Source organism: Tachyglossus aculeatus, chromosome 21, assembly GCF_015852505.1.
Source record: "Tachyglossus aculeatus isolate mTacAcu1 chromosome 21, mTacAcu1.pri, whole genome shotgun sequence".
Lineage (NCBI taxonomy): Eukaryota > Metazoa > Chordata > Mammalia > Monotremata > Tachyglossidae > Tachyglossus > Tachyglossus aculeatus.
Window position 1 is genome coordinate 23,577,947 of NC_052086.1, and position 16,919 is coordinate 23,594,865.

General features: G+C 45.2%; 1 protein-coding gene across 1 annotated transcript in view; it reads right to left on the bottom strand.

The window, feature by feature from the left end:
• Positions 1–10,583: 10,583 nt before the first annotated feature.
• ANAPC5 (anaphase promoting complex subunit 5) overlaps positions 10,584–16,919 on the bottom strand; it is a 50,646-nt gene continuing 44,310 nt past the window's right edge. The window contains exons 13-17 of the mRNA XM_038763697.1: positions 15,914–16,035; positions 15,118–15,225; positions 14,310–14,457; positions 11,366–11,528; positions 10,584–10,950 (exon numbers count right to left, since the gene is read on the bottom strand). Coding sequence (XP_038619625.1) covers positions 10,739–10,950; positions 11,366–11,528; positions 14,310–14,457; positions 15,118–15,225; positions 15,914–16,035 — 753 coding nt within the window. The 3' untranslated portion in view covers positions 10,584–10,738. The remainder of the gene's footprint in view (positions 10,951–11,365; positions 11,529–14,309; positions 14,458–15,117; positions 15,226–15,913; positions 16,036–16,919) is intronic.

Below are 16,919 nucleotides of genomic sequence, written 5' to 3' on the forward strand. Positions count from 1 at the left end.
TGCTCTGCACACAATAAGCGCTCAATAAATAAGATTGATGATGATGATGATGATGTTTTGTTCTCTGTCTCCCCCTTCTAGACTGTGAGCCCACTGCTGGGGAAGCAGTGTGGCTCAGTGGAAAGAGCCCGGACTTGGGAGTCAGAGGTCGTGGGTTCAAATCCCGGCTCCGCCAACTGTCAGCTGTGTGACTTTGGGCAAGTCACTACACTTCTCTGGGCCTCAGTTACCTCATCTGTAAAATGGGGATTAAAACTGTGAGCCCCCCGTGGGACAACCTGATCACCTTATAACCTCCCCAGTGCTTAGAACAGTGCTTTGCACATAGTAAGCGCTTAACAAATACCATCGTTATTTGTACTTCCCAATTATTATTTGTACTTCCCATTATTTGTACTTCCCAATTTGTACTTCCCATGCCAATTTGTGCTTCCCAAGCGCTTAGTACAGTGCTCTGCACATAGTAAGCGCTCAATAAATACGATTGATGATGATGATGATGATTATTATTATTCTTATCGCTTCCTTCAGCTCTTTGCCTCCCTTCTGGGCCTGGTCCTCAGCCCCCCGACAGTTTCACCGCCCCTTTGGTTCCGGAGCCCACGGCCCCCGTTCTCCCCCAATTTCTGCCCCCTCGTTTCCCTGGCTTTTCCCCTCTTCCACCTCTTTCCTCAAACACCAACTCCTCCCTCACGGTGCTCTCTCCCCTCCCATCTCTATATGTTGCCAATTTTGTACTTCCCAAGCGCTTAGTACAGTGCTCTGCACACAGTAAGCGCTCAATAAATACGATTGATGATGATGATGATGATCTGAAAGTTTCCTCTCCGGCTGTCACCCCTTCGGCTTGCTGACCACGACCCGTTCGGGACGGTAAGCTCTCTGTGGGCAGGGACCACGAGAGGCAGCGTGCTTCAATGGAAAGAGTCCGGGCTTGAGAGTCAGAGGTCATGGGTTCAAATCCCAGCTCCGCCACCTGTCAGCTGTGTGACTCTGGGCAAGTCACTTCTCTGGACCTCAGTTCCCTCATCTGTAAAATGGGGATGAAGACGTGGGACAACCTGATTACCTTGTATCTACCGCGGCGCTCAGAACAGTGCTTGGCACATAGTGAGCGCTTAACAAATACCAACATTATTATTTTTATTATTATGGGTTCAAATCCCATTGGATTTGAGAAGCAGCGTGGCTCAGTGGAAAGAGCCCGGGCTTTGGAGTCAGAGGTCATGGGTTCAAATCCCGGCTCCGCCACTTGTCAGCTCTGTGACTTTGGGCAAGTCACTTCTCTGGGCCTCAGTTCCCTCATCTGTAAAATGGGGATGAAGACGTGGGACAACCTGATTACCTTGCATCTACCGCAGTGCTCAGAACAGTGCTTGGCACATAGTAAGGGCTTAACAAATACCAACATTATTATTTTTATTATTATGGGTTCAAATCCCATTGGATTTGAGAAGCAGCGTGGCTCAGTGGAAAGAGCCCGGGCTTTGGAGTCAGAGGTCATGGGTTCAAATCCCGGCTCCACCACTTGTCAGCTCTGTGACTTTGGGCAACTCACTTCTCTGGGCCTCAGTTCCCTCATCTGTAAAATGGGGATGAAGACGTGGGACAACCTGATTACCTTGCATCTACCCCGGCGTTCAGAACAGTGCTTGGCACATAGTAAGCGCTTAACAAATACCAACATTATTATTTTTATTATTATGGGTTCAAATCCCATTGGATTTGAGAAGCAGCATGGCTCAGTGGAAAGAGCCCGGGCTTTGGAGTCAGAGGTCATGGGTTCAAATCCCAGCTCCGCCACCTGTCAGCTCTGTGACTTTGGGCAAGTCACTTCTCTGGGCCTCAGTTCCCTCATCTGTAAAATGGGGATGAAGACGTGGGACAACCTGATTACCTTGTATCTACCGCAGTGCTTAGAACAGTGCTTGGCACATAGTGAGCGCTTAACAAATACCAACATTATTATTTTTATTATTATGGGTTCAAATCCCATTGGATTTGAGAAGCAGCGTGGCTCAGTGGAAAGAGCCCAGGCTTTGGAGTCAGAGGTCATGGGTTCAAATCCCAGCTCCGCCACCTGTCAGCTCTGTGACTTTGGGCAACTCACTTCCCTGGGCCTCAGTTCCCTCATCTGTAAAATGGGGATGAAGACGTGGGACAACCTGATTACCTTGCATCTACCCCGGCGTTCAGAACAGTGCTTGGCACATAGTGAGCGCTTAACAAATACCAACATTATTATTTTTATTATTATGGGTTCAAATCCCATTGGATTTGAGAAGCAGCGTGGCTCAGTGGAAAGAGCCCGGGCTTTGGAGTCAGAGGTCATGGGTTCAAATCCCGGCTCCGCCACCTGTCAGCTCTGTGACTTTGGGCAAGTCACTTCTCTGGGCCTCAGTTCCCTCATCTGTAAAATGGGGATGAAGACGTGGGACAACCTGATTACCTTGTATCTACCGCAGTGCTTAGAACAGTGCTTGGCACATAGTGAGCGCTTAACAAATACCAACATTATTATTTTTATTATTATGGGTTCAAATCCCATTGGATTTGAGAAGCAGCGTGGCTCAGTGGAAAGAGCCCGGGCTTTGGAGTCAGAGGTCATGGGTTCAAATCCCAGCTCCGCCACCTGTCAGCTCTGTGACTTTGGGCAACTCACTTCCCTGGGCCTCAGTTCCCTCATCTGTAAAATGGGGATGAAGACGTGGGACAACCTGATTACCTTGTATCTACCGCAGTGCTCAGAACAGTGCTTGGCACATAGTGAGCGCTTAACAAATACCAACATTATTATTTTTATTATTATGGGTTCAAATCCCATTGGATTTGAGAAGCAGCATGGCTCAGTGGAAAGAGCCCGGGCTTTGGAGTCAGAGGTCATGGCTTCAAATCCCAGCTCCGCCACCTGTCAGCTGTGTGACTTTGGGCAAGTCACTTCTCTGGGCCTCAGTTCCCTCATCTGTAAAATGGGGATGAAGACGTGGGACAACCTGATTACCTTGTATCTACCTCAGCGCTCAGAACAGTGCTTGGCACATAGTAAGCGCTTAACAAATACCAACATTATTATTTTTATTATTATGGGTTCAAATCCCATTGGATTTGAGAAGCAGCGTGGCTCAGTGGAAAGAGCCCGGGCTTTGGAGTCAGAGGTCATGGGTTCAAATCCCGGCTCCGCCACCTGTCAGCTCTGTGACTTTGGGCAACTCACTTCCCTGGGCCTCAGTTCCCTCATCTGTAAAATGGGGATGAAGACGTGGGACAACCTGATTACCTTGTATCTACCTCAGTGCTCAGAACAGTGCTTGGCACATAGTAAGCGCTTAACAAATACCAACATTATTATTTTTATTATTATGGGTTCAAATCCCATTGGATTTGAGAAGCAGCGTGGCTCAGTGGAAAGAGCCCGGGCTTTGGAGTCAGAGGTCATAGGTTCAAATCCCGGCTCCGCCACTTGTCAGCTGTGTGACTTTGGGCAAGTCACTTCACTTCTCTGGGCCTCAGTTACCTCATCTGTAAAATGGGCATTAAGACTGTGAGCCCCCCGTGGGACAACCTGATCACCTTGTAACCTCCGCAGCGCTCAGAACAGTGCTTTGCACATAGTAAGCGCTTAATAAATGCCGTTATTATTATTATTATAAATCCCGACTCTGCCAATTGTCAGCTGTGTGACTTTGGGCAAGTCACTTCACTTCTCTGAGCCTCAGTTCCCTCCTCTGTAAAATCGGGATGAAGACTGTGAACACCACGTGGGACAATCTGATCACCTCCCCAACGCTTAGAACAGTGCTTTGCACATAGTAAGCGCTTAAATGTCATCATCATCATGTCTACTCATTCCATTGTAGTGTACTCTCCCAAGCGCATAGTACAGTGCTCTGCACATAGTAAGCGCTCAATAAATATCATTGATATATATAGAGAGAGAAAAATATCTATTATAGCTATAATTCTATTTGTTCTGACAATTTTGACACCTGTCTACATGTTTTATTTTGTTGTCTGTCTCCCCCTTCTAGACTGGGAGCCGGTTGTTGGGTAGGGACCGTCTCTATATGTTGCCGACTTGTACTTCCCAAGCGCTTAGTACAGTGCTCTACACACAGTAAGCGCTCAATAAATACGAATGAATGAATGAATTGGTTGGTAAATGATGAGCACGGAGTGAAGGAGGGCCTTCTCTCTCCCCCCCAATCATCAATCATCATCAATCGTATTTATTGAGCGCTTACTATGTGCAGAGCACTGTACTAAGCGCTTGGGAAGTACAAATTGGCAACATATAGAGACAGTCCCTACCCAACAGTGGGTTCACGGATTCCCGGGCGAGGAGTGTAACGGACACAGAATGGTCTGCCAGCTAGTCACCGACAGGGAAGGTAAATCTCCCATTCATTCATTCATTCAATCGTACTTATTGAGCGCTTACTGTGTGCAGAGCACTGTACCAAGCGCTTTGGGAAGTACAAGTTGGCAACATACAGAGACGGTCTCTACCCAACAGTGGGCTCACAGTCTAGAAGGGGGAGACAGACAACAAAACAAATATTAACAGAATCAAATATGTAGAATAAATATGTACAAGTAAAATAAATAGAGTAATAAATACGTACAAACATAGACATATATACAGGTGCTGTGGGGAAGGGAAGGAGGTAAGGTGGAGGCGATGGAGAGGGGGAAGAAGGGGAGAGGAAGGAAGGGGCTCAGTCTGGGAAGGCCTCCTCCTAGCTCCCAGTATGACCTTTCCTCTGAGCCACACTTTGGGTCCCCACTCATAAACTAATAATAGCATGTTTTAAGTGCCTACTACGGTGCCAAGTACGGTCCTCGGCATTGGGATAGCTACAAGATAAAAAATGGGACACAATCCCTGTCCCACGTGGGACTAGTGATCTAAAGAGGAGGGAGAGCAGGTATTTTAAAAATGAGGAAAATGAAGCCCGGAGAAATTTGACTCACCCAAGGTCACCCAGCAGGCCAGTGTCGAATCAGGATAAGATTCCAGGTCCTGTGATTGGCAGACCCGTGATCTTTTTGCGAGGCCACACTAGTTCATTCATTCATTCGATCGTATTTATTGAGCGCTTACTGTGTGCAGAGCACTGTACTAAGCGCTTGGGAAGTACAAGTTGGCAACACATAGTTCTCCAGGTGCTTGGACCTTTCCTCTTCCTCAGTTAAGGAGCCAACCCTTGTTTTCCTATTACCTTCCTTCTTACATTTATTATTATCAATAATAATAATAATGGCATTTATTAAGTGCTTACTATGTGCCAAGCACAGTTCTAAGCGCTAGGGAGGTGACAAGGTGATCAGGTTGTCCCATGTGGGGCTCACAATCTTAATCCCCATTTTAAAGATGAGGTAACTGAGGCCCAGAGAAGTGAAGTGACTTCCCCAAAGTCACACAGCTAATTGGCAGAGCCGGGATTTGAACCCATGACCTCTGACTCCAAAGCCCATGCTCTTTCCACTGAACCACGATTTAAGTTTCCACCCCGCTGGCTGATGCACCGCAGGAGACAGCTGGGTTTGTTCTCTACCCTTGAAATTTTCAGGTACAGAGTGCTCAAATTACCGGTATAAAACTGCAGATAACCGGAACGGTTTAGGTGGTCAGCAAATGAGTCTTTTTGTCAAAGTCAACAAAACGTATGAAAAAAAAAATAAAAAACTAGTATCGATAACAGTCATTATGACCCTTCCAAACTTCCGCCTACAAGATATCCTGCTGTGAGCTACTAAGCCACTCAGTTATTTCCAGCTCTGAGCTGAAGTGGGACCAACAGCAGCTACAAGGTATTACAGGAAAAAAGGAGGTTAGAGAGAATGCATTATACCGGTTTTCCCCTGGCAATTTCTTTCTCCCACATCAGGAATTACAGCCAGCCAGAGACGTCGTTTCCACGCACCAGTATAAATGAGAATTATCTGCATCCCTTGGGTTTTCTTCCCCGGAAGTTTCCGGCTCTTATAGGCCTACTGGCTCTTGGTGAAGCGTAATACCAAAAGGCTTTCATTTTAAGGAAAGTCTGCAGTATAAAGATGGAATTATACAAGGATTTTGAGCTTCTCGCCCACAAAGCTGGAATCACATGCCCCCGCCACCGTTTCGTTTTCGCCTCCTGAGCTCTTCTGAGCACATACCTCTCATACTTGTCAGTGCTTAGGGCTCCCCAAACACCCTTGACAACAAAAAAGATTAAATTAGGAATATGTTACCACATTAATGCACTTAATGAATGTACTTCAAGCGCTTAGTACAGTGTTCTGCACATAGTAAGCGCTCAATAAATACGATTGATTGATTGATTAACCTCGTGCTCCACAACATCACCAAGATCCGCCCTTTCCTCTCCATCCAAACAGCTACCTTGCTGGTTCAATCTCTCATCCCATCCTGACTGGATTACTGCATCAGCCTCCTCTCTGATCTCCCATCCTCTTGTCTCTCCCCACTTCAGTCTATACTTCACTCTGCTGCCTGGATTATCTTTGTACAGAAACGCTCTGGGCAAAAATCTCCAGTGGCTGCCTGTCAACCTACGAATCAAGCAAAGACCCCTCACTCTCGGCTTCAAGGCTGTCCATCCCCTCGCCCCCTCCTATCTCACCTCCCTTCTCTCCTTCTCCAGCCCAGCCCACACCCTCCGCTCCTCCGCCGCTAATCTCCTCACCGTACCTCGTTCTCGCCTGTCCCGCCATCGACCCCCGGCCCCCGTCCTCCCCCTGGCCTGGAATGCCCTCCCTCCGCACATCCGCCAAGCTAGCTCTCTTCCTCCCTTCAAAGCCCTACTGAGAGCTCACCTCCTCCAGGAGGCTTTCCCAGACTGAGCCCCCCTTTTCCTCTCCTCCTCCCCATCCCCCCCACCCTACCTCCTTCCCCTCCCCACAGCACTTGTATACATTTGTACAGATTTATTACTCTATTTACCTGTACATATTTACTATTCTATTTTGTTAATGATGTGCACATAGCTTTAATTCTATTTATTCTGACAATTTTGACACCTGTCTACATGTTTTGTATTGTCGTCTGTCTCCCCCTTCTAGACTGTGAGCCCGTTGTTGCGTAGGGACCGTCTCTATATGTTGCCACCTTGTACTTCCCAAGCCCTTACAGTGCTCTGAACACAGTAAGCGCTCAATAAATACGATTGAATAAATTAATGAATGAATGAATTGAAAGGGCAAGTTTAGTGTATGGTGAGCTGACAGGAAAAAAAAGTCATGTGGGTTTCCCTTCTCAAAGAAGAAAAAGGTAAAACCCATTGGCTTCACTTTAAATTAGAAGTGTTTTAAATGGCAAAATAGGCATGACCTCGCATGACAGTTCCTCTTCCTCTGATTTGCATGGAAGAAGCTGAGGAAGACATTAGAGAGCCCAATGTTGGGTAGGGACTGTCTCTATATGTTGCCAATTTGTACTTCCCAAGCGCTTAGTACAGTGCTCTGCATAGTAAGCGCTCAATAAATATGATTGATTGATTGATTGATTTCCGTTGCCCAGCCCCGCCACCAGTTCGATAAAGACTCAGATAGCCAGAGGGAAGGCAACAGGTATGATATGTGAGGTACTTTTGGAAAGTATGAGACTTTTGGACCTGCTTTTTCCCACAGCTAAAAATGTTGGAAAGAGGGAAATGGGGATTAGGTTCACCCCAGAGAAAGAATTTTGTGATTGACCCACCTTCCCATGGCACAAAACTAAAGGCAAGCAGACTGGCCTAGCCCTAGTGGAAAGTTTGGGCCTGTAAGTCAGATAATAATAATAATAATAATAATAATACTGGCATTTATTAATCGCTTGCTATGTGCAAAGCACTGTTCTAAGCGCTGGGGAGGTTACAAGGTGATCAGGTTGTCCCATGGAGGGCTCACAGTCTTAATCCCCATTTGACAGATGAGGGAACTGAGGCCCAGAGAAGTGAAGTGACTTGCCCAAAGTCACACAGCTGACAAGTGGCGGAGCAGGAATTTGAACCCGTGACCTCTGACTCCAAAGACCGTGCTCTTCCCACTGAGCCATGCTGCTTCCCAGATGACCTGGGATCTAATTCCAGCCCTACCACTTGCCTGCTTAATAATAATAACGGCATTTATTAAGCGCTTACTATGTGCAAAGCACTGTTCTAAGCGCTGGGGAGGTTACAAGATGATCAGGTTGTCCCACGTGGGGCTCACAGGTCTTCATCCCCATTTTACAGATGAGGTAACTGAGGCCCAGAGAAGTTAAGTGACTTGCCCAAAGTCACACGGCTGACAACTGGTGGAGCCGGCATTCGAACCCATGACCTCGGACTCCAAAGCCCGGGCTCTTTCCACTGAGCCACGCCGCTTCTCCTTGAGCAAGTCACTTTTCTGGGCCTCAGTTTCCTCACCCATAAAAAGGGGATTGAATATCTGTTCTCCCTTCTGCTTAAGACTGGAAGGCCCCACTGGGTCCGACCTGATTATCTTCTATCTACCTCAGCTCTCGGTGCTTAACGAGTACCACAAAAATTACGGAGTAAAATACGGCAGGCCTGAAGGGAGGCCAAGGCTAATGCTTTTCGGTCCTTATAGCGATCTCTGGACCGTAAGCTTGTTATGGGGAGGGAACCATGTCTGCCACCTCTATTGCATTGTATTCTCCCAAGTGCTAAGTACAATATCCTGCACACATTAAGCATTTAAATAATAATAATAATGATAGCATTTATTAAGCGCTTACTATGTGCAAAGCACTGTTCTAAGCACTGGAGAGATTACAAGGTGATGAGGTTGTCCCACGGGGGGCTCACAGTCTTCATCCCCATTGTACAGATGAGGGAACTGAGGCCCAGAGAAGTTAAGTGACTTGCCCAAGGTCACACAACTGACAAGTGGCGGAGCCGGGATTTGAACCCATGACCTCTGACTCCAAAGCCCGTGCTCTTTCCACTGAGCCACACTGTCTAATGAGCCAGATTAGCAGCTAGACCATGGCTATTATCACCATCAATCGTATTCATTGAGCGCTTACCGCGTGCAGAGCACTGTACTAAGCGCTTGGGAAGTCCAAGTTGGCAACATATAGAGACAGTCCCTACCCAACAGTGGGCTCACAGTCTAAAACGGTTATTAGGTTAATAATAATGATGATGGCATTTGTTAAGCGCTTGCTATGTGCTAAGCACTGGGGAGGTTACGAGGTGATCAAGTTGTCCCACGTGGGGCTCCCAGTTTTAATCCCCATTTTGCAGATGAGGTAACTGAGGCACTGAGAAGTTAGGTGACTTGCCCAAAGTCCCACGGCTGACAACTGGCAGAGCAGGGATTTGAACCCACGACCTCTGCCTCCCAAGACCGTGCTCTTCCCACTGAGCCACGCTGCTTCTCTAAGGCTACTGGACCCACAACCTATGGTTTTCTGGGAACTCAGGGTCCCCGTTTGGACCAAGAGGTTTTCTGATTAGTTGCAATGATCACATTTCCTGAATACCTGTCTGAAGCGGAACAGTTGAATTAATAATATTAATTGTAATATTTGCTGAGTGCTCATAATGTGCTAAACACTGTACTACGTGCTGGGCTAAATACAATGCAGGCAGACTCCTTCCAGCCCCCTTATTCTAATACACAGAGACTACAGTGACTGATAGTTCTCTTCACCCCTGCTAGTAAATGTGTTTTAAAGCAGGAGAGCTCTCCCCAATTGTTTCACAGGGTTCTGAGGAGAAATAATATTTTATTTGTGAACTAAGAAAACCTCAAGGACAGACGTAGTAGTGGCCTTTGAAAGGGATGGAGCCTGGTAAATCCTAAAGGGTGGTTCTTTATTGCTTTATAAGGGTGATTCAAATACAGCTGTAGGTTTGGCCTGGAAACACAGGCGTTTTCTGTTAACACTCAAAGAATAAGATAAACTTTAAGATAAACTTAAGAATAAGATAAACTTTAGAACATTCAAAACACTGGCTTCTGCCTAATTGGAGAATTGAGATGAATAAATCATATACCACATATGTTTGAGTTCAGGCATACACACAGTTCTGTTCTGCTTCTAATTTGGAACTGTTATCATTCTTATTGAAGAAGTTTCCTCTAAGCTTTCGCTTATTCTCATTTATTTATGTAGAAATAGTACACATTCATGAGACACAAGAAGGGCCAGTTAGGAAGTGTCCAAAACACATTCCTATGAGATTGTCCAAATTGTAGCCTTTTTATTTTCAAATAAACCCTTATCCATACATAGTACTCATTTCATCCAACCGGGTAAATAGGCTTTAAAAAAATTATGTTCTCCAAGAATCAAAGCCATGTAAAAAAAATATGCAGCTGATCAACTAGCAAAACTTACTGGTGAAAAACAAAAAACCCGTGTCTGACTATAAACGCTAGTTTCATAAGGCTGAATTTACAGAACCGTTTATGTAGCTGTGCACAATTTCCACTAAGTTTCTGAAATTTATGCTCAGTGAGAAGGCACCCTTCAGCACTTGCCACGCACAGTAACTTTCTAACAGTGCAGATGGTCAAAAAAAATCTAACTATTTTTAAACAGCACAAAACAGGCTGCAAGAAAAAAAACAAACTTTCCAAAAATCAAGAAATGAGAAACCTGTGCTACAGATTCGTTTATTGATAATCAGGTTTTTAGATTTGCACAAGTGAAATATCAGAGCAAACGCATTACTGAAAGTTGGAGGCAGCCAGGGAGATCAAAACTCTGACATAGAGGGGCCAGGTTGACCTTTTTCTCTTAAAGCTGGTTAATTAAGGGGACCCCGTGGGAGGGAAGCTCTTGATGTAACTGCCGAAAGAGCATTGCACACTTGTTTCTTTCTTGGTTCCTTCCCAGGGTGTGGTATAACCTGGCCTGAAAGTAAAGAATGTCTCGGATTTGCTCTTTGCAGTCCACTTTAGCAAAGTAACTCTTAGCTTCGTTAAGGTTCAGGATGGCCGACTCCAGGGCTGAGAAAAAGAAAAGACAAACCCATAGCGTTTAACTCAGGGAAACTTAAATGTACAGTCCCTTAGGTGATCCTGTCCCGATACCAGATATTATTTGCTTGAAGAGCATTATTTCACTAAATACATCTCACTCTTCTCGAAAATAAACTTGTTAAAGAAGCATGTCTTCTCTGTGCCTGAAAACATTTATGGCTGCAGGCTCTGGAAGGATACACAGCCAACCATCTGCTTCCGACCCCCAGACACGAGCTTTTGTGCGTGCACTCCCAATTTTGCTTTCAACACGCAACGGAAATTTTTGAAGGCTGGTGGTTCAATAAGTCAAAGTGGCAGCACAAAGCTAATTGTCTGTCTTCTGCTGATACAGACAAGAGTCGACTTGAAGGGTTTTCAAGTGAAGATTTTTAGCTCTTACCTTCTGCTTTCTTCGGGGGAGCATAGGAAGCGGCAGAAGCAACTTGGCATTTAGCCACCAAAAACATGGCCCGGCCCTTGTCCAGAACAGCCCCATCGGCCAAGATAGGTTCGATGGCCATGTGCAGGATATTCAAGGCCTGTTCGGGGACTCCGAGGATGAGCTGGAAGAGAAATAGATTGTCCTGGGCATCTCTAAGCAACGGTTTTGTGTGCATGCTCCTGGCCCACCACGGCACTACCTTCCCTCTCCTTGCCGAAAGCGGTAGTGGTATTTATTAGACTCCTCTGAGCTTCACTAGAGTGGGACCCCAGCACCACCCACTCAGCCAGAACCCAGAATGCAGTCGAAGACAGACAGGTCTGATTTAGAATCCCAAATTCCCCTCCCTCTAGTCCTACCTGAGCATTGGGGTTACCCTTCACCCCCTTGGAGAGCCGGAGAAGGGAACGCCATCAGTCCCAAGGCCCTGGGGAAACAGGCTGGCCCCACTTAAATGGCGACATGCTAATGGGACCTCCCAAAGCATCTCCTCCCAGGTTTTCCACTGTAGTTGACAACACTGCCAACATCCCCATCTCTCAAGACTATTACCTTGACATTATCCTTGACTCCTCCCTCTCTCTCTTTCAGTCACCAAACCCTTTTGGTTTTTTTCTTCACGGCACCTTCAATATCAGCCCCTTTAATTCCACCCAAACTGCTACCAGGCTGTTCCAAGCACTTGTCACATCCTGACTGACTTCTGCATCAGTCTCCCCATAGACCATTTGCCTCTAGTCTCTGCCCTCTCCGGTCCATACTTCATTCTGCTGTCCAGATAAGCCTTTTAGAACACTACTCTGAGCACGTCTCTCCACTCCTTATACATCTCACCCTTTTATCCCTCCCAGCGCTTAGAACAGTGCTTTGCACGTAGTAAGCGCTTAATAAATGCCATCATTATTATTAACAAATGCCATTACTATTATTACTATCATTATTATTATCTCCAGTGGCTGCCCGTTCCTCTCTACAAGCAGAAACTCCTGACCACTGGCTTTAAGGCACTCCATCGGCCTTCTCTCCCCTCTGCATCACACCCCAGCTTGCACGCTTCGCTCCTCTCAAACCAATGTACGCACTGGCCCTTATTCTCATCTCTCTCGCTCTTGCTCACGTGCTCCTTTCTGCCTCTCTCCCTGTTCTCATCTGGCAGCCCACTGCTCTCCACATCTTTCAACGCCCTTCTGAAATCACATCTCCAGGAGACTTTCTCTGAATAATCTCTCATCTCCCCACTCCTATCCAACCTCCTCCACTACCACTTCAACACTTAGACATCACCAAAGAAGCACTTGGATATTCACCCTCCCCCGCTGCCAGAGCACTTATGTACATATCTTGAAACTCTACTTCTTCCCTTTGCCCATCATTTCAGTGTCTGACTACTCCACTACATTGTAAGCTCCTGGAGGACAGAGATTGAATCTATTAATGCTATAGTACTCGCTTAAGCATTCATTAAGGCGCTCTTCACAGCATAAACACTCAAATACTACTGAAGGATGGCTGGATGAGGAGGTCCCAAGTTCTAAACCCATAGAGAGGTGCAGTTTCTTGCAGTCCATTGTCCACTCTCAAGCACTTAATACAGTGCCCTGCACATAATAGGCATTCAGTAGCATTTTTTGAGCATCTTCTATGTGCAAAGCACTGTACTAATCACTTGGGAGAGTACATCAGAATTAGTAGACATAATCCTACCTTTAAGAGGTTTATAAATACTACCAATTGATTCGTAGGATCCCAATGACTATTTGTTTCTTGACCCTTAAGCCCCTAAAGGGCTTCCTTTCTGTGGCTCAAAAAGGCTACTATCGGCACATCCTCATCAACCCGTTCCTCCACTTAGAGGCACAGGCTATAAAGAAAAGCCAAAGAACTCACGCACTTTTTTTTTTAATGGAGTTTAAGCACTTACTATATGCCAGGCAATGTACTGAGTGTTGGGGTACATACAAGCTACTCAGGTTGGACACAGTCCATGTCCCACATGCGGCTCACAGCTTTAATCCCCATTTTACAGGTGAGGAAACTGAGGCACAGAACTGTTAAATGACTTGCCCAAGGTAACACAGCAGACAAGTGGCAGAGGCAGGATTAGGTCCTCGGAATTTCAGATAGGCCACGCTGTTTTTTCTATAACAGAAGTGTCACATGCCCACTTACAAACTGCAAGTATATACTTTCTGAGATGTTTTGAAATATGTTAGTAATAATTTATGGTACTTATTAAGCACTTAATATGGGTCAAGCACTGTTCTAAGCGTTGAGTAGAAGCAAGTTAATCAGGTCAGACACAGTCCCTGTCATCATCATCAATCGTATTTATTGAGCGCTTACTATGTGCAGAGCACTGTACTAAGCGCCTTGGGAAGTACAAATTGGCAACATATAGAGACAGTCCCTACCCAACAGTGGGCTCACAGTCTAAAAGGGGGAGACAGAGAACAAAACCAAACATACTAACAAAATAAAATAAATAGGATAGATATGTACAGGTAAAATAAATAAATAGGGTAATAAATATGTACAAACATATATCCATATATACAGGTGCTGTGGGGAAGGGAAGGAGGTAAGATGGGGGGGATGGAGAGGGGGACGAGGGGGAGAGGAAGGAAGGGGATCCCACATGGGAATGAAGTGTCCCACATGGGGATCACAGTCTAAGTAGGAGGGAGAACAGGTACTGAATCCCCATTTTACAGTTGAGGAAACAAAGGCCCAAAGAAGTTAAGTGACTTGACGAAGGTCACCACAGTAGGCAAGTATGGAGCACTGGTCCTCTGAGTCCCAGGCCTGTGCTCTTTCCATTGGGCCACGCTTCTTCCCAGGCTAATCGATCTGAGCACCAGTTCCACTGCACAAGTATGTGCTCCACAAATAGAAATGAGCTTACCTGAGAGAAGGCCAAATTGAGCACCGTTTCGGAGGCCAGGTACTGTAAGCGGTATTCCCGAGACAAAGCCAGGGCCTGCAGGAGGACGGGCAGTGCAATGGTGTGACAGCAGGCCCTCCAGTACAGCTCAGCGGTAGACAGGAGAACACTAACCAGAGGAAACAGCGCTACGATGAGCAGAAAAAGTAACAGCCAAAAAATCCTACAACAGTCACTTCAACTCACCAAATCCCACCCCTCTAAGATCAGAATTCCTCTGACCACTCTTCTTACTGTTATCACACATCTGAGTTTTAAAATTAATTTTTTTCCCCTCCCCTTTAGACTTAAAGCTCGTGGTCTACCATCTCTGTTGTATTGTACTCTCCCAAGTGGCTTAAGTACTCTCCAAACGGTAAGCCCTCAGTGCTCAATAAATACTACTGACTCCCTCTCACAGACCACTGGATTTGCAAATTGAATTGTTTTTATTTCACATGATTTCTTTTTTGCGGGTATTGTAAATGAGCTGGACTCCATTTCAAGTCCTGCTTTGCCCATCTGAGGGGGAATAAAGATTCTGCAATTTCTAATGTAACCATTTTCACTTTAAAACAAATTTACGCTCAAAAGTATGGAATCTCAGCTCACAACCCCTAATGTTTAAGCTCTTGGGAGTCTGTCACACAATTTTCAATCAAACAACTGATTTCCTAATTGAGAGATAAGCAACTACTTGACTGAATCCCAACACAAGCTTCACTGTGATTTATATCATCATAATGCAGCTTTAACATTGTCAAACTCCTGAAAAGACTCACAGTCTTACCTAATGACCATTTCTGTATTCTTAATTTTCTGACACTGAATCAACAATTTCTGCAGGAGTTTATGAGCCTCTGACATTTGGTTCTGAGCTTTCAATACAACTGCTTTTCTGGAAAAAAAACAACACATGTATATTTACAGTATATGCTTTAAAAACAGAAATCCTCCACCACAAATATGCAGTATGAAGAGATAAAGTTTGCAAATAAGTGTTAAAAACTAGAAAACAAATGAGATTTGGAGGGTTCAGTGTTGCAAACACTCTCCCCCTCGTTCCCCTCTCCATCCCCCCCATCTTACCTTCTTCCCTTCCCCACAGCACCTGTATATATGTATATATGTTTGTACATATTTATTACTCTATTTATTTATTTATTTTACTTGTACATATCTATTCTATTTATTTTATTTTGTTAGTATGTTTGGTTTTGTTCTCTGTCTCCCCCTTTTAGACTGTGAGCCCATTGTTGGGTAGAGACTGTCTCTATATGTTGCCAACTTGTACTTCCCAAGCGCTTAGTACAGTGCTCTGCACACGGTAAGCGCTCAATAAATACGATTGATTGTAAAAAGACATTAGAAAAATATTTAACACAGGTGCTGGAATTCATTTAGCAGGTGGGATTATACGAGTTACATAAGTAAATCCAATTCAGATTGAGTTTCAATGTAATGAACTGAAGTTAAATGCATTATAAACTGATCATCCAAAAACACATTATCTCAAATGAAGATGTAGCCAGAAATGTTCTGCCCAAGTCCCCAATAATGAGCTTGGGGATTTCAATATTTCTTACCTGTATACACCCTCTATGCTATTAAGGGCGGTAATTCCTGCCACAAGGGAATCTGCAACATGATATTTGCCATCGTTCATAGCTCTATCAAACTGTATCTTCTGATCACACAGCATCCACAACTAAAGAAAAAGAATTCAACAAATTGATTGAACAGAAAAGGCTGATAATGATTTGGCTGGTAATCTAGTGAGATTCAGAGATGGGGCTTTTTTTCAACAGGATGTCAGTGATTCATACGCATGAGGAATTCAAGGGCCGGTACCAGTATAGCGTGTATTGGCGAAGCATCACGGAGCTCTCCAATTTTGGACTCTCCCACAAACATCGGGAGTAAACTGGAGAGGGCAAGGAAGAAAGAGCAGCACCCCTGAGCATGACTTTATTGGCATCGATTGAGGTGTGCAGCAGTGGAAAGGGGAATGGAGGGTTCTGGTGCTAACCTAAAGCTCATTCCCTACCTAGAGAATATATGGAAAAGTTTTTAGGGAAAGGTTAGTGACTTTCCCCGCTGGTGGGCAGGGAAAAGGGAGTAGTTGCTGAGGAGCAAGACCTCTTGGTTTCTGTTATCCAGCTCTCAGGAACTGCATCCACTACGTTTTAACTACCAGTCAATCATATTTATTGAGCACTTACTGTGTGCAGAGTCAAACGTACTGTACTAAGTGCTTGGGAGAGTACAGTTTAACACTATAATAGATACATTCCCTGCCCATAATGAACTTAGTCTAGAGGGGGAGACAGACATTAATATAAATAGGTGCCCGACTCCTAAAGCCATAGTAGACCCCTGCCTCTCATAGCAGCTCTAAAGCTGAACTCTTACCTCTCAAAGGCCTTCTCCTACTTCTAAAGTTTCCATCCTCCCTTCTGGCATATTCTCTGTCCTGCCCACTCTCCCTATTAGCAAACTTGGGATCATCTCATCTTCAGCAGCAGCAACAACAGCCCTTCACTGAGCACCTAAACCTTTGGCTCTTATCTCATTTAGCCTTGACAACCGGTT